Source organism: Gekko japonicus, unplaced genomic scaffold, assembly GCF_001447785.1.
Source record: "Gekko japonicus isolate JY-2015 unplaced genomic scaffold, Gekko_japonicus_V1.1 scaffold297, whole genome shotgun sequence".
Taxonomy (NCBI): Eukaryota; Metazoa; Chordata; class Lepidosauria; order Squamata; family Gekkonidae; genus Gekko; species Gekko japonicus.
In genome coordinates this window covers 1,011,349-1,027,259 of record NW_015162486.1, presented here as the reverse complement: position 1 = coordinate 1,027,259, position 15,911 = coordinate 1,011,349, and the positions used below count along the sequence as shown (strand labels likewise).

The 15,911-nt window shown below is 45.2% G+C and overlaps 1 protein-coding gene across 1 annotated transcript in view; it reads right to left on the bottom strand.

The window, feature by feature from the left end:
* Positions 1-15,911, bottom strand: part of RBM19 (RNA binding motif protein 19) — a 122,184-nt gene that overhangs the window by 30,099 nt on the left and 76,174 nt on the right. The window contains exons 22-23 of the mRNA XM_015405929.1: positions 10,916-11,021; positions 1,519-1,639 (exon numbers count right to left, since the gene is read on the bottom strand). Of these exons, the coding sequence (XP_015261415.1) occupies positions 1,519-1,639; positions 10,916-11,021 (227 nt within the window). The remainder of the gene's footprint in view (positions 1-1,518; positions 1,640-10,915; positions 11,022-15,911) is intronic.

Sequence of the window (15,911 nt, the reverse complement as noted above, 5' to 3'; positions counted from 1 at the left end):
GCTCCTCATGGTAGGATTCTCTCATTCTCCTTATGCAGCTAACAGTGGAACTCGGTGCAGAGTTAACACCACTCTAAGTTAATTGGAGCCAATACGTTTAAACAAGAGTAACTATTTGCCAGTGCCCCATACATTAATGGCACCATTAAAAAATTATCATCCCAAGGGACCACATGTGTAAATATGCACATGGGAAGATGGCAGGTCTTGTCTCTTTTCCTAGCCAGCATGGAAGACTGAATGGGGTTTGTGAATTCATGTATCAAAACAAACCTCGATTAATACAAATTGTAGTTTACAGACCAGCTATATGAATCCAGTTTGATGCTGAACAACAAACTCTAGTTTGTCAGACCATCTTGCATTCTGACATTACAACAAAACCTGGGTTTGAGGCTTACCATGGTTTATCAGGATATCGGAATACAACCTAGCCACTTTCATAAAATCATTTCCCAGTGATCCTTTCAGTGCCTGGGTTTGGAATTATGTATAAAATGAGTAAACTACTGCCTTCTACTGACTGCCAGGGACTCCCTGAACCAGGAAATTCACAGGATAGTGCATGGAGTAGGGACAAGGCTGACCCTACTGAAGTTCTACCTTCAGCTCAAGCACAAAATCTGTCCCTAAATCCAGCCACAGGCAACTGGCTGGGGGAAAAAAATCCACCCCAAAGCTTTTGGCTACTTTGGTGTAGTGGTTAAGTGCACGGACTCTAATCTGGGAGAACCGGGTTTGATTCCCCACTCCTTCGCTTGTACCTGGCTGGATGACCTTGGGTAAGCCGTAGTTCGGTTAAGAACTGTTCTTGAAAAAGAGCAGTTTCTGTCAGAGCTCTCTCAGCCCCACCTACCTCACAGGGTGCCTGTTGTGGGGAGGGGAAGGGAAAGGAGTTTGTAAGTCGCTCTGAGACACCTTTGGGTGGTGAAGGGAGGGGTATAAATCCAATATCATCATCTTCTTCTTCTTTTGTTTGGGTACAGTTTCCCACTCCTCCAGTTTGGCCCAGATAATCAATTCTTTGTAGCATACACGATCATCTCCTGGAAAAGCTATACAGATTGCACGTTCATCTTTGCTATGTAAAATTACAACTACTCAGGGAGGCTCAGCAAAACTTAAGACATCATGCCTAAAAACGCCACAAAGATTTTTTTGGAACACTTTAAAAATGGCCAGTGATAAGCAGGAGATGGGTCGTTTTAGCTGAATTGTTTCATACTAGCATTTATCAAGTGTGCTTTGAGTATTCAAAACCTTCAACAGAGATGGCCTCTGTAAATCCTTAAACAACCCTGAAAGTTAGGCCAGTGAGGCTGAGAAGTATTTTGCCTGCTCCAAGACTACCTTGCAAATTTGTGACCGAGATGAGATTTGAACCACAGATTTCCCAATAGAAGCCAAAAGGAACTTCTGGCAATCCTAAGACTACCCATGGGGCAAAAAAGACAAGACAAGAAAAGTACATCTCCAAATAACAGTACAACGCACAGTCACTGGCATGAGCTACGTTACCATGAAAATGCTCAGCAGTTTTCCGTCTCAGGGCCTCCACTGTTTCCTCTGTGTCAGCCCATTCCAAAACCAGCCTCCTGCCGTACAAATGGGTACTGTGGCACAGGGCATTGAAAGCTCTCTGTGGAGAGATGGAGAAAAACACTGAGAGTACGATCAACATGTCTGGCTTGTTTGAAAGCTTTTGCCATTCCCCGACCCATTTCCTGCCACAAATACAGAGGTCAAGCAACCCCTTCTGTGACTCTCTGAGCATTTCAGTCCAAGGCCGTGGGCTCCTGGGCAGCCTCAGCATGAAGGGACAGCATCCATCACTAGTTGGAACCATGCAGAGGTCCTTTCTCCATCAGGATTGCCTACCTGGTGCCCACAGGAGCTTCTCCTAGCATGTGTCGGAGGAAGGCGGATGTGGCCTGTTCCTCGCTGTCCCTGCCCAGGAGAAGTTCCTCTTACCTCACCCTATCGCTAATCAACTGGGCAGTGAGACCAGTTTGCTGCTGCCCAGCTACTGTCCTCCTCAACTCCAGAGGTGTCCACAGGCTCCACAAAGCTGAGGACCTCCTGCTCTGCAAGACTTATCCCTGGTGACAGATTCTATTTTCACAATCAGCCTTGCAGAACTATGTATGTAGCCATTCCAACTTGTAATGGAAGCGGGTAAGGAAGGAAAGGTTTAGCTAGAGATGGAAGAAAAGTAACTGGGAACTGAAAGTGGGAGAGGGAATAGTTTGGATTATGCAGTGTTCAGAGATAACACAGTCTACGACATTTCCAAGCATAAACTGAGGCCTAGCTCTCTCATATGTGGTCAACCTGTCTCCGTTTGTAGCTCATATGACTGAAAGCTCACCCATAAAAAATGAATGAGAACTAGGTCAGAAAACAATCTGATTTGCATGAATTGTCACCCCACAGGGAGACTGATCAATGTAGTTTTATTTATTTATTTATCTATTATCAAATTTATACCCCGCCCTCCCCGCAAGCGGGCTCAGGGCGGCTTCCATAAAATCATAAATACATTCAAATTACACAATATTTAACCATACAATAAAAACATTAGGAATACAAAGTGCTGGCGGCTGTTAAATTAACCTAGATGGTATATTGCTAGAGTAAATTTCCACTGCCCAGATGTTCCACGATGTTTCTGCTCATAATCAGTTAGATGTTAAAACCACAGACCAAGCTCTGCAGTAACGGCCTGCAATAGGGGCCGTTTTGGGGAGACATTTTCTAGGCAACAAGACAGTATTCACTATTGCTGTTTCTGCCTATTTGGACAGCAGTTTCAATGTGCAAAGCAGTCACAATCATGATTGTACTTGTATTAACATCATCCTGTAGTGGTACGTCATTGTTCTATACCTATTACAGACAAAGAACTGAACCCAAGGGATGGCAATTTCTCCAGGACCATGTAATGACCTGACAGCAAACTCTGAGACTGGTACATGGTGTTCCAGTCATGGTATCTCAAGAATCATCCACCCATATATAGTCCTGCTGTGACACTGAGGACATCTACAGAAATCCTGTTGTACATTCTCCTGCTGCAGAACACCACCGCTCAATATAGCAGCCATGGCCCCTGACCTGGATAGCTCAGGCAAGCCCGATCTTGGAAGCTAAGCAGGGTCGACTCTGGCAAGTACTTGGATGGGAGACCTCCTTGGAACACTAGAAGTTGGGAGGTGGGGCAGGTTTTATTCAGCTACCTCTCTGAATATCTTCCAGGCCCCCAGTAGGGGTCAGTCACCAGAGGTTGCCATGGCTTCCAGGTGCACACATGCTCACACACCCACACCCACACCCACATATGAAAAATACAGCAGCCATGGGATGGAAAGGAAGGATCTTTTCAATAGCAGTGCTACAGCTCCGGAATACCCTTCCAAGAGAAGCTTGCCTGGCCCCATCTGTTTTGGCTTTCCACAGTGTACTCTGTAAACATTGTTTATGCCTTTAGTCTGTAAACTCTGTTGACTCTGCTGGCTAAAAATAATGCTGCCATTACTGGCATTAGTGCTGATTTTACTGTATTTCAATTTTCTGGCTTCTCTTTTATCCTTTATCTCCCTTACTCTATGAACTGGGTTGTCATTTACTTTTAAAAAAATACTACACTAAGGCCACTTTCACATGCATTGGATAATACACTTCCAATGCACATTAGCAATAGTTTGCAACTGGATTTTCCTGTGTTCAACAGGAAAATCCAGTTGCAAATGATTGTTAAATGCAATGAAAGTGCATTATTCACCATATGTGAATGAGCCTATGTATGTAAGTTGTACAATTGTTTTGTTTATACTGTTTTGGAAGCCACTCTGGGAATCCATACTAGGAATTGAGGGCAGGAGTGATTGTTAATAAACAAATGAATGTTAGGCAAAGATGGATAAAATGATTAACAATTCTCTCCCCAAGAGGCCATGCCCTGATGTAGGATTGCCAGGTTTCCCCTGGCCACTGGCAGGGGATGGGGGGAGGCTCCTGGAGATTTGGGGATGGAGCCTGGGGAGGACAGAGGCCTCAGCATGGTACAATGCCACAGAGCCTACCCACCAAAGCATCCATTTTCTCCAGGGGAACGGATCTCTGTTGTCTGAAGGTGAGCTATAATTCCAGAGGATCCCCAGGTCCAACTTGGAATCCCTATCCTGATGATTCAGAGAAGGCATAAGGGTCTATCTTATGCTGCACACTCTTGGTTCATACTCCCCAAAATGAAACTGTACAGCAAGCAGGCACCACCTATTTCTCAACACTCTCTAGCACAATGAAGACTGCAAACCTGCACACACTTACCTGGGAGGAAGCCTCTTTAGACATAGTGGGGCTCGTATCTGAATATACGTGTATAGGATTGCCTTAAAACTTCCCTACGACAATACACCCTGAAAATAATTTATCTGCTATTCAAGCTTTCCCCTCCCAAATGAGCTTTTTTTCACTCCCTCCTTATGCAAAGACCCCCCCCCCCAATTTGCATTCTTCACTGTTATTGGAGAGAAGCCTCAGGAGCCCACCCCCTTTTGCACATTCCTCTTTCTCAATCCTGTCCCTCAAAGAACAGGGAGAAATATTCTGTTGTGCTATATTTGCTTCTCCTAAAGGTTGTGACTCCTCACACTCCTGCAGCACAGGCTGGTTTTATTTTGCTTCCACTTGCTGCTGCTTCTTTCTTGCTTTTCTTTTCTTCTTTTTTAAAAAAGGCCTGTTTTCACATTAAATGTTACCCAATTAGCAGAGCAACGTGTTGGCTTAAATAAACACTGCTGGAGGGGGGGAGGAGAAGAGGGAAAAGGAGGAGTCAGCTGTAGGGAGTTGTGATGGCTGTTTATGTTGGCAGAAATAGCAATTCCAGCCCTGGCAAGCAACTGCGGCTCTAATTGCAGGTTCTCATTTGCTAATTTGTACTTTTTAATTTCTCACTTCCCAGCATCGTATGGGGGAGGGGGGAAGGGGGGAGAGAGAAGGAGAGAGCATATATGGGAGAATGAATTGCATGTGCTCGTCTGTAAGTGCATGCGCCACAACAGCTGGGCGCCACCAGATTCTTGCGGTCTCACCCAGGCAAAGTGTTGTGTCAGAGTCAAAACGACTGACTGTCATTCATTCTTTTGTAGCCTCAGGGATAGATTACAGTACTGTTGTATGAGTCCTGGTCTACACTTTATACTTGCTAGTGAGATTGGCATCCCTGTGGTACATGCATGCATCACACAACACACGCAGATACAGGTGCTAACATTTAAGAACAACTCACCATGTGAGTTTCCCTGCCCATGATCTATGTCAATGCACAGCTGGAGAGACCCATGACATGTAGGCCCCCACTCATGATATGGCTGACCGAGTGGGAAAGGTACATTGGGAGTTCTGATGTTTGTGACATCTAGAATGGCTGCAAGTGAGTCAGCTCAACCAAAGTGATGGAAAGCTAATGCAGTGGCCTGCTTCCTGACAGAGGTGGGGTGCCTGGAGCATATTACATGCACCCAGTGCATAATTAACTTTAGGAAATTCATTTATGTAAGATAGGACGATGGCCAGTGGCTGAAACGCCTTTAAAAAGGATTACATGCACTTGTGGAGGCTAGATCTATCTGTAGCTATTCACTGCCTGTCTGAGTGAAATGGCTAAATAGCTGCTTTATCAGAATCAGCATACTTCCAAGTACCAGTCATGGTGGGGGGGGGGCTCTGAATGGTAGACATGGTTCTTCCTTCTTCCATTTTACCATTGTGACAACCCTTTGAGGTACATTAGATTGAGTGCATAGCCGAAGCACGCTCAGGGAGTGTCACATGGAATTTGAGTGGGGATTTGATCAGTTTCCACAGTCCTGCTCTAACCACTACACCACTCTGTGTGTAAGTGCCATCAAGTCTTGTTCCGACTTATGGCGAGCCGATGAATTAATGTCCTCCAAAATGTCCTATTGTTAACAGCCTTTCTCAGGTCTCGCAAACTGAGGGCCCTGGCTTCCTTGGTTGAGTCAATCCATCTCATCTTGGGTCTTCCTCTTTTCCCACTGCCTTCAACTTTTCCTAGCATTATTGTCTTTTCCAGGGACTCATAATCAAAGTACAATAGCCTCGATTTAGTCATTTTAGCTTCTAGGGAGAGTTTGGGCTTGATTTTATTTTATTTAGAACCCATTTATTTGTCTTTTTGGTGGCTCACGGTATCTGTAAAACTCTCCTCCGACACCCCATTTTAAAAGAATCTACTTTCTTCCTGTCTGCTTTCTTAATTGTCGAACTTTCACACCCATACATAGCAATGGGGAATACGATGGCATGAATAAACTTGATCTTGGTCACCAGCGACACATCCTTAAACGCAGAGGTCATTTCGGGGGGGAACGCGGGGGAACACAGTTCCCCTGGGTGAGGTACGGGGGGGCGGGGCACATGACGAAGTCCCGCCCCCTGCTTCCGGCCACCCCGCTTCCGGCCCTCATTCAGCCAGGAGGAGGCAGGAGAAGAGGGAGGGTAAGTTGCTTCCTTTTTTTTTCACTTCCGGTGATGTCAGGGGGTGTGGCCTTATGACACACTTCCGGTGATGTCAGGGGGTGTGGCCTTATGACACACTTCCGGTGATGTCAGGGTGTGTGGCATATGCTAATGAGTTCCCCTAGCTCTTTTTCTACGAAATGACCCCTGCTTATACGTAAGGATCTTTTCTAGCTCCTTTATGGCTGCCTTTCCCAGTCTCAATCTCCTTCGGATTTCTTGGGTGCAGCCTCCCTTTTGGTTGATGATGGAGCCAAGGAACAGAAAATCTCGAACCCTTTCAATCTTCTCGTCGTCAACCTTAAAGTTGTGTGATTTCCCAGTCATCGTTACTTTGATCTTTCGGATGTTCAGCTGTGATCCTGCTTCGGCTCTTTCTGCTTTAACCTTCATCAGGAGTCGTTTCAAGTCTCCGGCTCACGGTATATCTTTCTCCCTAAAATTTCTTTCCTTAATCTGTGTGCATGAGATGGGGTGGGGGTGAGTGGATGCTATGCTGCACCCTGTTCAAGTCCCTGGCTTGAGTTCCTATTATCCATTTTATAATGTGTGCAGGCATGATAAAAACAACAGAATGTATGAAGCTGCCTTCAGTGCAGATGTGCAGACCAGCCTCACTTGTGCAGAAAGCCAACAATAGCTATATATTGGGGACTTGACAATTCCATACTTCCTTAGGAGTCTGGTTGGGCACATCCTCATGGGCTCACAGAGGCAGGGGGAGAGCAAGGGGGGAGTGTCAGAGAGCAGTCTGGGTCCCAGAGTGGTGGACACCATAGATCAAACAAGCAGGTCACAGCAAAAAACGGAAAAAAGAAAAAAAGAAGAAGGAAAAAAAGCGCAGGCCGCCGGGATCACCTCCCAGGGGACCTACAGCTCAGCAGATCTAAATGCTCTTAATTTGGGGGACAGGGCCACTCTGCCTCTTCGTTCCCTGTTGCCCTATTAAACACTCGGCCCAAAGAGCCCACAGGCAAAACCATTAGTGGGATACAAAGGCGGACAACATTAGGCTGTTGATAGATTTCCCATCCTTCCTAAAAACAAAGGCCCATCACAGCTCCCGGTTGAGGATATTCTCAGTAGCGCCAGCTGGGCTCTTGTAAGAGGGCTGCACTTCATTCCTGCCTGAATGGGTGATTTCTCGTCTTGAGACCAGCTGAGTTTTAAATGCCATACGATACCATCAACTGCTTTGGGCGTTCACACCAATGAGTTAGTGCTAGTGTGAAGAGAGGCAGCTTTGGGGGGGGGGAACATGAAGCAACCCCCCCCTTCATATTTGTTATGCACATGTACAGTTGCATACTGAAGTCATAGTGTCTTGAGGAGGTGGGTGCATGCTTAGAACTTCCCTCTGTTTCTGTGATTATGCAGGAGAGAGATCTTGGGGACAAAGTAGAAACCTCGTGGAAAAAGACAACTCAAGGAGCTGTGATAGTAAATAAGGGGAGGGGGAATCAAAAGGGGAAAGAAAAAAGAGCTCCTAGTTTTGCAGGGGGGAAAAACCAAGAAGAACAGCACCCCCTAATGGACAATAGAAGCAACAGAAGCCAGTACATTTATTAAGTAAAGGTAAAGGTTCCCTTGCTCGAAAGTGCATTTTTAAACAGCCCTTCCTCTAAGGAGTTCAGTTCAGCATATATGATTCTTCCCGCCTCCGTTTTACCCTCTCAACAACCCTGTGAGATAGATCACGCAGAGAGAAAAATAACAGGCCTAAGATCACCCACTGAGCTTCATGAGTGGGGACCTGAAGTCGGGTCTCAGTCTTGTACCCTAACTACCATGCTATGCTGGATCCCAAAGGAAAATGAAATCAAGGTAGAGGAAGGGATATGATCATAACTAATAAATGTATTGCAAACACTAGCTGAGGTTCTGTCCACATCACCGCTGGTAACACACACAAACACACACACACCCTATATGTGCAAAGATCTCTGCTGCTAATACTGGAATACAACAGTTCAGATGAGGTTAAATCTTGCAGATGACCCACACGCAGCAATCCAGTTTCCAGCAGCTGCACAGATTGCTGCTCAATAGGAAGCTGATCAAACCCTATTTCATGAGGTCTTCATCATGAGCATACATACATAAACTAACCCCAATAGCCAGGAGACTGTGCTGCTGCCCTGGCAGGAGAAAAAAAGAAAACCAAAGAATCTGCAACTGTGGAACACTGTCTTTGGCAAGTCAAGGGTACTGATGAAATCATAAATAGCACAGAGTGCACCATAAGGAATACTTTGTTGGGAGAGTTTCTCTCAGTACCAAAGGTGAAGGCCCTTGTTACATTTTTTCAGGATTCCACACTGGAACTGATCAACCTCAATAATGCCTCTCCAGTTACTTTTTCAGTTCCCAAGCTGGAGTGTATTTTTTGCTTTGTCAAAGTGACACCAATCACCTGGGAAGGAAGAGAAGAAGTAGCCATGGTTGGCTCCAGAGTTATAGCTCTGCAAATGTCATCCCCTGCCCAGTCTCGCCTTTGTGCTTTCTGCCATGCTAGTATGCTGAGGTTCTTGGAGGAAGAGGAAAGATAAGATGTGGTCCGGAGTAGGCCACCATCTGCCCTTGAGGTTGTGACTTGGAAAGCCATGCCCCACCCCCACCCTGCTCTTGGTCTTCTTGAGAGCATACTTATCGGGCTTTAAAAAAAATTCTCTGCTGACTGCTGGTTTTATTTCTCATTTTAACTCTGTTGTTAACTCTGTTGTGTGTTCTTTAAAAAATATGTTTCACAGTTTTATTGGCTTTGGGTTGTTTACTGCTTTTTAATGCTGCATTAACTACCCTTTTATATTTTTACTTTATGCTGCACTGGACTCCAAGGGAAAACAAAAGGCGGAGGGAGTTTTGTACTTTTAACTTTGCTGTAAGCTCTCTAGAGTGCTGTTTTATTAGCAGAAGGGTGGGTAAAGATTTTAAAAAATAAATACTTGTCTCAGGCATTTTCTTCTTTCAGATCCCCCCCTTTAACCAGCAAGAGGAGCTATATAAGTGGGTAAGGAGCAGGAAGAGACTTAGCCCTTCGCATGCCTTCATTCCAGTTTCATTTCCATGGTTTTCTAATCCAATATTCAGGGGTATTCTCTTTCTCTCTCTTCCAACACCCTTCTGGCACTGGTTCTCTCTCCCATTGCCCCTTCCAAATATTCACTGCTCTCATTCTCTGTCCCCCACCCTCCCCAAAGGGCACTTCTTTACTTTTCATCCATCGGACAAATGCCAGCCAGTCTCCTATTTTAGAGAAAGTAAATTGGTATATACTTTGGAGGCTGTACCCTGCTCATACACAAATTCATATGTGCGCGCACACACATACACACACCAATGAAACCAGCTAATAATAATGCTCCCATGTACATGAAGCCTACTTCAGTCCTGGGTTCTGTCTCTTGCAGTGTAATCCTGTTTTTTTTCCATATGTGCATGTATGTGTGTGAGTGTGTGTGCACCTGGAAGTCATGGTGACCTCTGGTGACTGACCCCTACTGGGGGCCTGGAGGATATTCAGAGAGGTGGCTGAGTAAAGCCTGCCCCCACCTCCCAACTGCTGGTATTCCAAGGAGGTCTCCCATCCAAGTACTTGCCAGAGTCGACCCTGCTTGGCATCCGAGAGCCGACGAGACTGGGTTTGCCTGGGCTACCCAGGTCAGGGCTTGCACTGTAATCCTAACCAGAGTTACACCCCTCTAAACCCCTTGTCTTAGAATGGGGTAATTCTGGTAAAGCCAGAACTGCTGGGTGCTCTCAAAGATGACAAAATGTTGGCAGAATGGGGTGAATACAGGGACCTGGTTTTCTGCTTTTCTTGAACCATGGGGTGGTAGTGGTAGAATTTTCCTGAACCACCAGAGTCTCACTTTCCCTTCTTCACTCCCTATCTCTCCCATCCATCCCCATTCTTCTTTGGGAATCTCAGGTTCTCCCGCTCCCAAAGGTCTTGGCCTTTCTCTCTGATGTTGCCTGTAAGCTCTCCAGTTATACACTGTGGGCCCCAAACAGTTGTGAGGTAGAGAGGCCTGTGTAAAGCCCCCCAATGTTTCCCTTTCTTTTTCTTTTGAATGGCATGCACATGGAGCCCTGATATGAACTAGATATGACTGTATTTTTTTAGCTCTTGTGCGAGCGGCCTCAAGCAAGTCTCTGGAGAGGCAGAATATACATGTTCCAAAATAAATAAAGATACCAAGCCATGTCAAGGTGAGAGCGTTCTGTCCAGGGCAGTTTGGTCACTTCTGCAACATCTCAGGAACCTCCCCCCCCCCTCCAGTAGAAATACACTGCTGCTTTCAGTATCCCGTGGCAACCCCTTGCACTCAAATTTAACTCCAAAGTCTGGGACTGAAGGGATTGTTTTTACCTTAGCATCCTGCTTTGTGAGGAAGTCCACAAACCCAAAGCCACGATGACTTCCTGTCCCAACCATTTTCTTCGGCAGGCGAACGGTTTTCAGCTCTCCGAAGGTGCTGAGGGAAGAAAAGGGGGTGGAGAGAAGGCCTTGTTCAAAAATTATGGCTCAGTCTGTTTCACAAACTTCTTCCAGAACTGCAAAATCTGCATTACAAATGTCCCTTGTCCAAAACCCTCCACTCTGTGGGCACCAGTGGAAAAACAAGAGAGACCCTCTCCTTGAATACTAGAGGTTCTGGCTAATTCCACCGGGAGGGGGGAGATAGACACAGCCCTGATATGGCTGGTGTCTCATTGGTGGCTTGTGCTGATGGGGAAAGGGGGGAAGGGTGAGCAGCGGTAACCTTCCAAGCCTTAAAGAGAGTGGCAGTCATGTGAAGGGCAGCTGGATCTTGCCCTATCCTTTTTTAAATGAACACCTAAATAGATAGTGTACTGATGAGTCAAAATGTGTTGGAAGGCATGAACTACCCACATGAATGCTCCTCAATGTGTTCAGATTGGAGGCGGCTTCCTGAGGAGTCTTACAGAAGAAAAACGGAGTGGAGGGGGGGGATTTATTTTTTTTTTAAAGTACAAAAGAGTAAGTAAAGAAGGTTGTAGAGAAAACTGATGAGGTAAACAGGAAAGGAAAAGTGATAGTAGTCTTGAATAGTGAAAGTAAAGGCGAAGCCAAATTTACACTGCTCTCCCTACTGAGGCAGGAAGAAAACTGAGTTGAGGGCGACTCCCAACACAGGAAACAGGAAACAGTTTGAAGTTCCTGCCTCCCTAAGAGATGGTTGGGAATCACCCACAAGATGGCCTCCACCTCAGAGGGAGAATCTGTCCTTTCTTCAGAGCTCTCCAGGAGCCTGCAGGCTGGTCCACGTTCCTTCCCCAAGTTGCACATACAGGAAAGGTTCTGCCGATATCAATGCCCCAGATTACTCCATTCAGGAGGACAATTAATGAATGCAAACGAATACACACGCACAAGATCACCACACTGCCAGATACCTAGACGGCTTGCATTTTCTTTTGGTCATTCACCATGAAAGTATAGTGGAAGCTACTGGTGACATGTTACATTTCAAAATAACATTATAAATATTTGGAGTGGTAAAAGCTCCTCTTTCAGTGCATGCTTTATTCAGACATCCAAGAAAACAAGATGGTATCCATCTGCCAGCCCTTTAGAATGCAGGAGGGGGAATGCAAAAAGGTATCATGTCAAGATGCAGAATTCTAGACTTCCGGTTTCGGTGAGTCGCGAATGAACGCACTCCATCGAGCTCCGATGGGTGTGATTTGGATTGAGGCGGCTGGGAGGGGGTTCAGATGCTTTCAATCCCCCCCTTGAAGCTCTTGTAGGGAGCTTCTAGCCTGGAGCATTGAAGGAGCTGCTCCCGAAGCCGCGGCTTGGGGTTTGGGGCTCTATTTTGCTCCTCAAGGTCCCGCTGCCCCAAGGCCAGCAATGGTGGCCAGAGATGTTACCGGACCAGAGCATGTAAGGACCTAAGCAAAAAGAACGTCCCTACGGGAAGACATCCAGCAATTAAAAAGTGAGTGAAGAAGTTTCAAAAGAAAAACAAATGCAAAGAGGGTGGAGGAACTGACAATGAGACGGCAAAGCTCCATAGAGAAAGGGGGGGGGGACTCTCGGGAGGAAGAACCCTACCCTACAGCGTAAAAAGCAGCAAAATGGGAAGCAAGCCGATACTAAGCTGTTAGAAGCCCACCCAGCCCAAGTGGATCGCAGTGGGACCTGATATTCATTGCAGAGAAAAACCTTAGAACTTTTAAAAACGTTTACCTTAATCTAAACAATGATGCAGAGAGGGGGGAAAATGGCGCCCAGAGGCAGAGGCACCACAGGAAATGCCAGCACAGCATCACCAGTCACAAGACTGGAAACTACCATCGATTTAGCTGGTATGATTTCTGAAGCCCTGCGCCCCCTGCTGGATCAGCTGACGAATCTCAATAAGAAATTTGATCATTTGCAGAAGGAGCTGAAGGAGCTCAAAGTTAAATCAGAGAAGACAGCTCAAAAGCTAAAAAAGGTTGAAACTAAGACCACAGAAATTGATCAAAGAATGGACATTGCAGATAAAGAAAGAGCTTCTGAAAAACAACAATTACTGCAACCACGAGTGGAAAGATCCCTATATGTTCTAAGATTCCAAGGGGTACCAGAAAAAAAAGATGAAAATTTAAGAGAAATCTTAAGTGAAGCATAGGCCCCCTTGATCAACAGCAAACCTGAAATACTGCAAGTGGATAGAGACATGATCTATAGAGCCTACTCAGAGTTTGTGAAAAAAAATAATCTTCCAGGGGAAATATTTGTTAAATTCGCAAAAAGGTCAACAAGAGACTTGATACTTAAAGCTTCTAATGCCACAACATTAAAAATTCAAGAGGAAGAGGTAAAAATACTGAAAGATGTTCCATTTGAAATACGTAAGAAGAGGAAGCAATACAGAAACATCACAACATTTCTTCAAAAGAACAATGTCCAGTACCAATGGATTTTACCAGAAGGTCTTATATTCAATTATAAAGAGAAGAAGGAAAAGATTGACTATCTCTCTAAAGCAAAATTATTGCTGAAGCAGCATCAAACTCTGACAAATCAAAGAAAGGAAGCAGAGGAAGAGAAGGCGACAGAAAATAACAGCAAACACCAGGCATCAGTCACTGACAGCTCCTCTTCTACTTCGGTGTCCCTGGGTGAAATCTTTGACTCTCACTTTGATTCTGACCTGGGAGCTGCTGCCCCCAGATCTTATAAGGTTAAAATCCTCTTGCAAAAGAAGAAGCGCAAAGACAAGAAAGCATCCAAATAAATATCTAAGATTTTTCTATGTTAAAATTTAAAGAATTTAAATTTTAACATATGCGATACAATAACCAAGAAATTCTTTTTACTTTCTATTTGAATACTTAAATGATATATTGTAAACATAAATTTGTAGGGAAGCATTCAAAGCGCAAGATAGGTTATTAATGTACCTTGCTACTCTGAATTTGTAGTTTGTTTAGTTTGTAGTTTATAGTGAAAAGCGATAAAAAATTCTAAAAAAAAAAAAAGGATGCAGAATTTTAGGCTTGTCTTCTCTTTGATGTACTAACTTTCCACTTGCAGAGAGATTTTTATATGAAGGAGCACTTGCGATACAACATCCTTTCCCAAAACGTTAGGACTGATTTTCAAAGATAATGCAGGGGTTCCAGTATATGTTGCTGATTATGAACCCAGAATCATGGGTGGTAGATTACTCCAGTTTAATGCAGGCAAGAAAAAATGTAGTAACTTCGCAGACAAAGAATCCAGCGCCCACCAAACTGCTGAATGTCCTTCCCCCAGAGTCGCCCCAAATCCTGTAGCTCCTTGAAAGAAGCAGTAGGGTGGCTTGGTATCGAGAACAGAATTAAGAATACCTTTTGGTTTACAGTGTAATGTTGCCTGGTCTTTTTATAATGTTTTGCAGCCCCTTACAGTTGGGATAAATGAGACATAAAATAAGGCTGTACTCCTAAACATGCTGACAACGGAGTGAGTGGTGAGCAAATATGCCAAGGACTGTGCTACAAGAAATGTGCATCTTGCTTGGGAATTTTACAAGTGTGTGTGTGCAAGTGTGAGAGAGGGTGGAATGGAGGGCACCAGCCAACCTATCCCATGGGACATCCTTACCCCCAACCATACGGAAATCCCACAACAAAGAAGCGTCTTTTCCTGCTGCCAAGAGTCAGCTGCCTTTCCCCGGCTTTGGGTCCATTTATCAACACCTACGCACAAATTGGAGACAATGAATATTTAATGCGGGCTCCGGCTGACTAGGTGTGCTATTTTATCTGACAATCTACACACAGGCGCGCAGGCCGGGGGAAGCCGATGGGCCAGACAGCGACTGGGAATAAACACGGTAAAGTGCCGTAAACGCTCTCGTGAAATGATAGAAGCCAAATCCAGGGAGTTAACCTGCTGCACCGCCGGCATGACCAGGCATCCATCTGGTGAATTTCCTTGGGCTGCGCCGTGTGTAAGTGGAACATTATGAAGCCTCAAAATGAATCTGCACGTCTCCACTCCTTGGAGCTCCCCCCCCCACTGCCTCTGCTCCTCCTCCTCCTCCTCGCAGCCCCTATCTCTCCTTTCTTTGAAACAGGGAAACAGGAACAAAAAAGCAAACAAACTAAAACAAGGGAGACAACACAGCCTTGGACCACCGGAGCCTAAACCCAGTGAATGTTACACATTACATGAATCTTCAAGGAGGTGGGAGAGGAAGGGAGTAAACAAGAACGCAACGAGATCTTTTGTTAGTGCGATTTCTGCCCCATTAGCTGCTCGAGGGCTCAATCAAGATCCTGCATCCAGTTGTGATGGTTATCATTTAACCTTCCTGTTAGCACCAAGAGCTATAAAAAAATTTTTTTTTACAGAATTGTTTGCATGCACAGCCAGATTTCATCTGTGTGATCATATGCAGCTTGCTCTCACTTGAAGTACCGCACGAACCATTAAAACATGCAAAACGTCAGTATTAACACATGACCGCCCCAGTTCTCGTAACTGCCACAGCTCCAAATGACCGCAACAGAGAAACAGAAGAATAGCTCTGAAGGATCAGACCCTGGGTTCAGGTGGTCCAGCATTACTGCCCCCCCCCATGCATATTTCCATACAGCCAAGCAGCAGGAAGGCAACAGCCCTTCCCTGTTACCAGAGGTAAATTTGAGTCTAGTAGCACCATCGAGACCAACAAGATTTTGGGGGTATAAGCTTTTGGGAGTCAAAGCTCCATTTCTTAGATCTGAAAAATCTTGTTGGTCCCTAAATTGCTACTAGACTTGAATCTAGCTCTTCTAAAGCAGACCGACATAGCCTATCCTCCCGACACTATCCCTGTTAACAGCAACTTATATGCAGTTATATTAGGCCTCTGCAGATGGCA